The sequence below is a fragment of the Sprattus sprattus genome (genome assembly GCF_963457725.1).
Source record: "Sprattus sprattus genome assembly, chromosome: 9".
Taxonomy (NCBI): Eukaryota; Metazoa; Chordata; class Actinopteri; order Clupeiformes; family Clupeidae; genus Sprattus; species Sprattus sprattus.
In genome coordinates this window covers 21703722-21713721 of record NC_137928.1, presented here as the reverse complement: position 1 = coordinate 21713721, position 10000 = coordinate 21703722, and the positions used below count along the sequence as shown (strand labels likewise).

The 10000-nt window shown below is 50.8% G+C and overlaps 1 protein-coding gene across 1 annotated transcript in view; it reads left to right on the top strand.

Moving 5' to 3' along the window:
• fchsd2 (FCH and double SH3 domains 2) overlaps positions 1-10000 on the top strand; it is a 59112-nt gene that overhangs the window by 29750 nt on the left and 19362 nt on the right. The window contains exons 4-8 of the mRNA XM_080844197.1: positions 3773-3852; positions 4141-4285; positions 4504-4637; positions 6376-6430; positions 7075-7203. Of these exons, the coding sequence (XP_080700323.1) occupies positions 3773-3852; positions 4141-4285; positions 4504-4637; positions 6376-6430; positions 7075-7203 (543 nt within the window). The remainder of the gene's footprint in view (positions 1-3772; positions 3853-4140; positions 4286-4503; positions 4638-6375; positions 6431-7074; positions 7204-10000) is intronic.

The window sequence follows — 10000 nt, the reverse complement described above, 5'->3', positions numbered from 1 at the left end:
ATATGCTATATATCATATACATTTGCACCTAAAGCCTATACATAAATTTTATCACTAACATCTGTTGTTTTTTGTTTTGGTTTTACTAGTCAATAATGAAGTAGCTTTCGTTGGCGCCATTAAATCACCTCACCCATTACCCCCCAACCATCTGTCAGTTGGGCTTGAGTGTTCCGACCCAGAATGCGGTCAGATGGAGAGTCGTGAGATAAAGCCGTCCCCGTGCCATATCTTTGTGCCAGAGCCGTTCCCTCTACGGAGCAGTTAATGACACGGCGAGCGAGAGCGTGAGAAAGTATGCACATGCTGTTTGGGTTCCGTTTGACTCCCGGTGCGTCCTGCTCTCAGCCCATTGGCCGTCAAAAAGGGGGAAGCAGGCGCCACACACGGAGAGGGCTTTCACACACCCCGTGTGATTTAAGTGGCACTTATAAACACAGAAGGTGCTAGAAGCTTTAGAGGCTTTTCCTTGTTTCTTTTTGTTTTTGAAACCCCCCAAAACTATGTTTACGTTGTCACACATGGCCTCTTCCTGCCTGCTCAGAAGAAGACTGGCCGATTCGGGTGCTTTTTTACCGGTGTCATCTTACCCCCGAGACCACACACATACACACTCAAACACACGCCTATCGCCATGGTAATGTGTCGTTGAGCGGCAGGTGGTTGTTGGACAGAGGAGGTATGATTACCTTTGCGGGTCGGTAGGGGGTACACCAATAGGAGAGCAATCGACCCATCACACCTGGAACGTCGCAGACCCTCAGGGAGGCAGTGGGCACTGGAGCCTGGGGCCCTCCACCATATGCCATTATCTACCAAAGTGTGTTGGTCTGGGACTGTGTTTTCCCACCATTGTGCTCTCCTCCGTCTCCTTGGCCAAGAGCACAGGTGGAAGGTCACCCTAAGCTTGTACAGTTACTGTGTGGTGAAATCCAAACAACGGCGCTGACTACGGGGCAAATTAGTCAAACAAAGCTAATGATGACACGCTCTGATTTCCGACGAGATAAAGCCACAGCTCCCGAGCCTCACCCCCTGTCCTCTACTGTAAAACTTGATTTGCAAGACAAGAGCTGTAATTGGCAGCTCTTTTTTTAGGGTGCTTTAGTGCACTCTGTCATTAGTCAGTGTCAGACCAGCCTGGCTTTCTCTCCTTCACTCCCTCACTCACTCACTCGTGTATTGTCACACACACACACACACACACACTCAGTGACTGATACATTCTTTGCTACTCTCTCACAAGTCGTCATTTTTCTGGCTGCCTCAGTCAAGCTATTTAGGTGATCCTGGTTTGTCTGCCTGTGCATGTTTGGTAATGGTGTATGTCTCAAAATGTTCTCTCATAAGACCTGTTGACCTGTTGCTCTGTAGAGGGGAGCAGAAGTTCACACACACACACACACACACACACACACACACACACACACACACACACACACACACACACACACACACACACACACACACACACACACACACACACACACACACACACACACATACAAACACACACATACATACAAACACGTACACATGCATGTACATGTCCTTTTATATATCACCTCAGTCTGCTGTTCAAGGCTAAAAGCATTCAGATCACCAATTTTCCAGTTGACATCCTCACTTAACACTCAGGTAATAAGACTGTAGACAGACTACACCTGGATCCACCATAGACCTCAATACAGCCCTGAAACCCACACAGAAGGACTTTCCAGTGCAAAAAGAGAGTGACAGGGGGAGAGAAACTGAAAGGGTGGGAGGGAAAGAATGACAGTTAAAGAGGGAGAGAGAGAGAGAGAGGGGTGGAGGATGAGAATGTGAATAGCAAACTGCTGAGGCAGATGTGGGCTTACAGACTCTCCTTTCTTTTTCTACCGTGTTTTCCACCTTATTTTCATTCCTGCATTTGAGATGTGTGCTTTGTAAACTCCCTCCTCTCAATTTGTGTGCATGTGTGTGCGTGCTGTGTGTGTGTGTGTGTGTGTGTGCTCTTGTGTGTGTGTGTGTGTGCGTGCGTGTCACACACACAGATACACACTCAAAGACAGAAAACTGCAGAGTGGAGGGGTGTGTGTGTGTTTGTGTTTGTGTGTCTGTGTAGAGACGGGGTGTGTGTTGGCTATTTTAAGCGACGCTGAAAGAGGAGGAGGAGGAGGAGGAGGAGGAGGAGGAAGGTAAATAAAAGACGTAAGCTCAGCTGATCACTGCGCTTTTGAGCCTGCTGAAAGACTTCTCTCTCTCTCTTTCCCTCCCTCCCTTTCTTACACCCCACCCAACTCAGCAGCCCGGACACCCCCTAGACATGTCAAATTTGGAGGAGAAGGGCCTTATTCTTCTACCTCTCGTGCGTGCGTGTGTGTGTATGTGCATGCGTGTGTGTGCATGTGTGTGAGGTAGGTAACATATCCTGACAGTGCTACGGGAGGAAACCAGAATATACTTACACACTTACACATAAGTCTCTCTCTCTCTCACTCACTCACTCACTCACTCACTCTCTCTCTCTCTCTCTCTCTCTCTCTCTCTCTCACACACACACACGCGCACACAGACACATTCACACAGCTGACCCATGACTTAATGGCTGAGTTCATCATTTTCATCTCTTGTTTAAAATAGAAACAGTGATTAGAGAAGGATCTGTCAGGATCAGACTAGAGAAGCCTCTGTGCTTGTGTGTGTCTGAGCTGTGTGTGTGTGTGTGTGTGTGGGTGTGTGTGTGTGCGCGCGCTCACGCCAAAACCAACCACACTCAGGCCGTCACTGGAACCCTCTGTTGCCCGTGCGTCGAGACCCGGTACTCCAGCCTGGCTCCTAGTGGCGCCTCTCTGCCGGTGTGTGGCACACAGGACAGGCTGGCAGGTGGTGGTGACATAACTGTGCCATGTTTATGCAGCGGTAAACGTCCACGGATCACAGCCTGTTAATCTCCCCCCCCCCCCCCCCCCCCCCCCCCCCCCCCCCACACATACTCCCACTCCACCCCCTCTCTCTATGGGGTGCACCGGTGAGAACAGTGGCTGCCTAATGGCCACAGGATGAAGTGGGGCCAACAGAAGCCTTGGGATTGTTTTTCTCTTTGTTGTTGTTGTTTTTGTGTACCCCCTCCATCTGTATGGAAGTATAGAAAGAGGAGAGAAGGGGGGGGGGGGCGTGGTTATGTGTTTGGAGTGGGGCTCTTTTTAATGTCCTCCACTTTCCCAGTGAAGCTGCCCCATACGCTCCCCCTCCAGCACTGTGCAAACATATGGCCCTGGCTCCACGCTTGGGCCTCCAGCCTGTGTTTGTGTGTGCTGTATGAGGAGTTGATTGAGCACGAGTGTGTGTGTGTGTGTGGGGGGGGGGGGGGGGGGGGGGTGTAAATGGTTGATTGTGAAAGGGAGAGTGTGTGTGTGTGTGTGTGTGTGTGTGTGTGTGTGTGTGTGTGTGTGTGTGTGTGTGTGTGTGTGTGTGTGTGTGTGTGGCGGCTGTTGCGGGTCTTTTGTCTTTCATGCTGCTGTAATGAATGAATGTTTATGGTGTGGATAGTGAGAAGACGCACATGGCCCTCTCAGTCAATCTGTGCTCATGTAGAGATCATGGCCTCTGAGTTCGGCTCGTTCTGCCTCACCTACGCTGCACACTCTCTCATGCGGCGAACCCCATACACCATAGGCTCTTCCAATACCGTAATGGAAATGAGATGGAATGTTGGTTCCTGTTGAGCTGCAATGTGACATTAGCTATCTAACGCTAGCTGTTGTGTTTTTTTCTGTGTGTTCGCCAGGCTCTGCAGAAGCTGGCCAGCCAGTACCTGAAGAGGGACTGGCCAGGGATCAAACCTGATGACCAGCACACTGACTACAGGTGAGCATGGTTTCTCGGCAGTCCTTTTTGCTTTTTCTTTTCGCCCAGCCAAGTTTTTTTTCGGTGTTTGTGTTCATCCCAGAAGCAGCAGTAGTTCAGCCCCTTGTCTGTTGGGCTGCACGCTTGATTGGTTCTGTTTTTTATTTGGGCTGTCATGGAAATTGATGCACTGTGTCTACTCTATACGTGCTGAGATTGTTCATTTCTCTTTCTTCCTCCCATCTCCCCCCTCTGTTTCCTTCTCTTTGACTGATTTTATTCTCTCTCTCTCTGTACGTGTCTGTGTAGGAATGTTTATGCGGTGTGGAGGGCCTACCTGGAGGGCACAGTGCAGGTAACGCAGTCGCGCATCAACGTCTTTGAGAACTACAAGAACGACATCACAGATCCGGCCAAAACCGTCCGGCTCTACAAGGAGCAGCAGCTAAAACGGGTACAGAGTGGGGAACATAAAGAACGGGCAAAAAAAGAAAAATCTTTCTGTCTTGACCCTAGTTTTGTAGTTATGTGTCCGTGTTACATGTTATGTACATGTTATGTGTCCGTGAGTAGGGCAGCATGTTGCCCGTCATGGCAAAGTGCCCATTGCTGTATGTGCCACCTCCCCTCACTCCCTGCTGACGGCGCCCCTTGTCTGCCCCCTGTGTGCAGTGCATCGAGCAGCTGGGCCGCATCCAGGCGGAGCTGCAGGACTCGGTGAAAGACCTGGCCAAGTCCAAGAAGAAGTACTTTGAGCTGGAGCAGATGGCCCAGGCCGTCAGGGAGAAGGCCGACATCGAGGCCAAGTAGGTGCCTTGCCCGCCTGTTTGCCTGTCCACCCCGCAGAGGGGGGGGGGGGGGACACACTAACCGCTAACCGCACCCAGGAGCTTGGCCAGTTAGCGCCCGACAGGGATAAAGGCAGTCGTGCCAGTAGCTTCTGGGGCTGTCCCATTTTTATGCCTGACCAGAAAGCCATCACCATCAAAAACTAAAAGCTTGTCCTTTATTCACCCGGTATGGTTTGAAATGCAAACGCTGGAGCAGTCTGAGACAGGGAAACATGGAGAGCCTCACTGTAAAGTCATTTAGGATTCAGTGCACAATTACCCCACAGCCAAGCCGCCCATGAATTCCACTGGGAAACGCTGGCTGGAATTCCCACCTTGCGTTGACCTGTTTATTCACAAAGTGCAGAATCAGTGTAAGACAAACGCCAGCCCCGCTCTTCTACTGCACAGAAAGCATTCATCAGGACAAGACCTGCCAACCAAGACAGAAAAGAGAGTGAGAGAGTGACAGGAGGAGTGACAGGCTGAGGGACGGAGGAAGGGAGGGAGGGAGGGAGGGAGGTGAGCGAGAGGCTGGCCACCAGGAGAGGTGTGCTGGCCGAGGGGAGTTTGTATCGATCAGAGAGTCAGCTTAGCTCTGCATTTTATTACCCGCCGTGAAGTGGACAGGAATTTAAATGACCTGCTGTGTGGCGAGGTGTGGATGGTAGGAGACGGGGTTGATACACTCAGACTTTCTTCACTGGGGGGATGGCATCAGCAGGTTGTTCCTTACTGATATTAATGAGACATAAACTCTATTATAATGGAGGCTACATCAAGTGTGCACTTACACATAAACATTACTCAAAGACAGGTACTAACATATGCACTCACAATCACACACATTTGAACACTCTCACCACAGCTACCACGGTGATTGTTCAACAGCACTTTCAGGAAAAGCAGTCCTGTATAAAATCCCTAAAGAAAACACAAGTAAACTTGCAGGTTTTTAAAAACATTACCTTCTTCAGTCACACTCTGTCTCATGTATTCCTGTCTATGGTAACTTTGAGCTGAGCTTTAGGATTTGGCAGATTTTCCCTTCGATTTTTTACACCAGGTACCAGGTTTTTTACAGAGGTACCTGAATTTGCCTGTACCACTCTCACTTTTTCAATTTGAAATAGTCCAAAACAGGACTCACATGTTTCCTCCCTGACATATCTGACTTCTTCACCTGATAGTAGGCCTACTCCCTTTAGTTAGTTAGTGGAGGTCCTGATGGCTGTATCACCATTTGAATGGTGTCTGCTATAGCTTTAGCTACACAGTAAAACCCACTTTGTTGAATGGATACGATGCCCGCCTTGAAACGATAATGACACACAACATACAACACACACCCCCCCACACACACACACACACACACACACACCCCCCCCCACACACACACACACACACACACACCCCCACACACACACACACCTAAAGCATCAGTCACTCTCTTCTGCCTCTCCAGGCTTCTCATAAAGAGTAGTAGTAGTATCTTAGCTGCTTGGCAGCGTGTGGAGGGCCAAGGCTCGGGGAGGATTTACAGCGGCTGCAGGGCTGTTCTCACAGGTTCAAGCTGGGCCTGATGCACTGATTTATGTTGCCTGGCCCGGGCCCATGGCTGTAAAGTGGGATTGATCTGGGTTTGATTGATGATGTCTGTTTAGCTCTCACTCACACTCTCTCTTGCCCCTACCCCCTCCGTGTGTTCTCACAGGTCAAAGCTTGGGCTCTTCCAGTCCAGGATAAGTTTACAGAAAGCCAGCGTGAAGGTTCGTGCCATTTGTCTCTCTGTCTCACTCTCTTTGTATCTTTCTCTCTCTTCCTCTCTCCCTCTTTCTTTCTTTTTCTCACGTCTCACACATTTATCAGGGGATGACATGAAAGTGAACCATTTTCCTTTGAGTTGTTGTTTGTGTGTGTGTGTGTGTGTGTGTGTGTGTGTGACTCGCTCATCCACACACTCGCGTGTGCTCTCATCTCTCTCACGCCTGACACTCATCTGTCTGGAGCTCGCTCGGCAGTACCTGGGTCCTTACAGCTGAGCCCAGATCAGCGTTAGCAGCAGACCAAAGCGCAGACACCGGCCCCAATGTCTCTCTTTGAGTGTAATCTCCCAGCATAAGCTGATGCCAGACTCGCTTTCTCAGGGCACGGCAACAACGCTGGAAGATAAAGGCACGCTGGTGGTTGGCAGCTAGGGACTATACTTGTACAAGCACAGATCCCTGTTCCCATTCTTTCCTTTCATTCTGTTTAATAATGTATTTCTCTCTCTCTCTCTCACTCACTCACACACAGACACACACATATACACACACACACACACACACACACACACACACACACACACATACACACATATACACACACACACACACACACACACATTCATCTGTCATTTTCTGTCTTTCAGTTAAAAGCCAAGAGGAATGACTGCAACTCAAAGGCCACCCACGCCAGGAACGAGTACCTGCTAACGCTGGCGGCAGCTAACGCACACCAGGACCGCTACTACAAGACCGACCTGACCAGCGGCATCAAGGTGAGAGTGCTCTCCTCTCCTCCCCTCTCTTGTCCTCTCCTCTCCTCTCCTCCCCTCCCCTCCCCTCTCCCCTCCTCTCCTGGGTCTCATTTCCCCTGCCGTCTCTCGTCTGTTCTTTACCTTTCTCAACCTCACTTCTTCACTTCTTTATTTTCCTTCTCCACTGCTCACCTCCTCGTGTCAGTGCCAGCTCTCCCTTTTCCTTTGAGTGACTCACTCCCACAGGAATTCAAGAGGTCAGTTGTGTCATCATGATGCTCCGCCTCACCTACTCTTCTCTGTCACACACACACACACACACACACACACACACACACAGTGACGAGCACTGGCTGGCTGCTCAGCGGCGGTTTGACTGATGTGTCATTGGCTGGAGACCCCTTAAGCACAGGTCCCATGGATGACACCGTTACTGGACATGCTTGGCCTTGACCTTCCTGTCTGTAACTGCACCTACACGCATTCTTTCACATAGCCGCTGTCTAGAAGCACCCACTTTTGTCTTGTGATGTCATGCTCTGTCTGATGGGAGTCGCTGACATCACCTCCGTGACTCCACACCTTTCCCCACGGATTACCCATCAGCCCTTTCCTCTGGGATGAAGCTGTACATGGCCAACTTATCTAGGCTAGACTCAGTGTCACAGCTGGGAGGAGACAGCATGTGGATTGAGTTTGCATGTAAGAGAGAAAGCATTAGCATGTGTGCAAGCGATATTTGAGGGGAGGGAGAGAATGTGTGAGAGGGAAAGAGAGAAGGGAGTGTGTGTGTGTGTGTGTGTGTGTGTGTGTGTGTGTGTGTGTGTGTGTGTGTGTGTGTGTGTCTGTCTGTCTGTCTGTCTGTCTGTCTGTCTGTCTGTCTGTCTGTCTGTCTGTTGTGTGTGTGTGTGTGTGTGCAAGAAGAGGGACTGTGTGTGTCTGTGTGAAGGAAGCATGTGTGGTATGTGGCTCTCTCTGCCCTCCTCCCAAGTGTCATATCCTTGTGCTATGCTTTCCAACGAGGCCCCATGAAACACCCACACCAAGCTTTTGCCTCCTCTTCTCTCCTTCCCTCCCCTCTGCCATTTTTCCCTCCACAACCTTGCGCACAGCTCTGGGTGAGGACCAGCACCTTATTTAAGGACTTCAATTCTCTGCCCCCCAACTGAAATGCTGACTGACTAACTCCCAGCCAAGGTTTGGGGCCTGTCCAGCTGAGCCAGCTTTCAGAGGTCCTGGTGGCTGTTCCCTGGGTCCGTGGCGGGCCAAGTTTTCAGGGTTTTTTTTTTTTTTACGTTTGTGGTGTTCACTGCCAGCACAAACAGATCTGTGCAGTATTTGAACCCAGACTGCGTCCCCAAAAAGAGACTCAGTCAACCACCTTATTTAGATCCAGATCTCAGCGCGCAGAGTGAGCCGGGGCCGAAAAGCATACACTTAGAGTCAGAGTGAGATGGAGTGCGGTCACAGACGTTCACTACAAGTCTGTGTTCACGGCCAGAGTGAGACATTCACTAGAGGAGTGTGGTCACAGACGTTCACTAGAGGAGTGTGGTCACGGGCAGTGTGAGATGTTCACTAGAGGAGTGTGGTCACGGCCAGAGTGAGATGTTCACTAGAGGAGTGTGGTCACGGCCAGAGTGAGATGTTCACTAGAGGAGTGTGGTCACGGCCAGAGTGAGATGTTCACTAGAGGAGTGTGGTCACGGCCAGAGTGAGATGTTCACTAGAGGAGTGTGGCGCTGGGGAAGCAGCCAGGTGACTCATCTTTTTATCAGGCTCCATTTATAGCCAGATCACTCTTCCCCCACAACTCATCAGGACATTGCCCTCAGCTAGTCGTCCGCGGAGAGACGGGAGCCGCGAGAGCCAATCAGGTTTGAGTGATGACCGGAGCATTTGAGTGTGACAGCCAATCAGTTAGCAGGGGAGCAGGAGCGCCCTGAACCGGTGCCTGGTGGTCTCTCGTGTGCTCATTTGGCTAGTGTGTAGAAAGGTGTGCACTCACTTGACACTGGCCCAAGGAAAACAGAGACTGTCATTTACTGCATGCATCGTACAGCACACACAGATGCTGTTCGGGATTGGACTCTCTCTCTCTCTCACTCACTCTCTCTCTCTCTCTCTCTCTCTGCCCCTCTCCCTTTCTCTCTCGCTCTCCTCCAGTGTAAACAGCAGTCTACCTGTGATGGGAGCACTCAAGCGGTAAAACAGCATTAGTATGATTGAGTAGACCGGCGCTGGTTGTATTCCGGTGCGGAGCAGCCATGTGTGACGCTGCAGTACATCCCTACATCGTTAGCCCACCCCAGTCCTACCCCGTGTACAGTACATCATTATCCTGGCCCTCATATAGGTCTGGGTATAGGCGCCTTATTTCTACCCATCATGGGGGAAGCTTTAGAGGAGGATGATTGGAGCTGGTCTGGGATCAGTGGTTGGGACCAGCCTGAGCTCTTAATCCCTCCCTGGCAAGGACCGTGAGGGGGGGGGGGGGGTTATAGTTGTGAATAATTGATGGCTGGACACAAGGGCTGAGAGCTGGCCTCTGGGCAGCCAGCTGGCCTCCAGCAGCAGCAGCACGCTGGTGTTCCAACCCAACCCAACCCAACCCAGTCCAGCAGTGAGGCTAACAGCTCAGGTGATCCACACACAGCCACCCCCACGTCAGGAGGAGCTGATGGACGAAGCATGGACGGAGCGGCAGGATATCAGTTCCTTCTCGTCTACTCACACTCTCTCTGTATCTCTCGCTGTCTGTCTCCTCTCCTCTCCTCCCTTCCGCTCCCTCGTTCCTTTGCTCTCCACCCGGTCCATT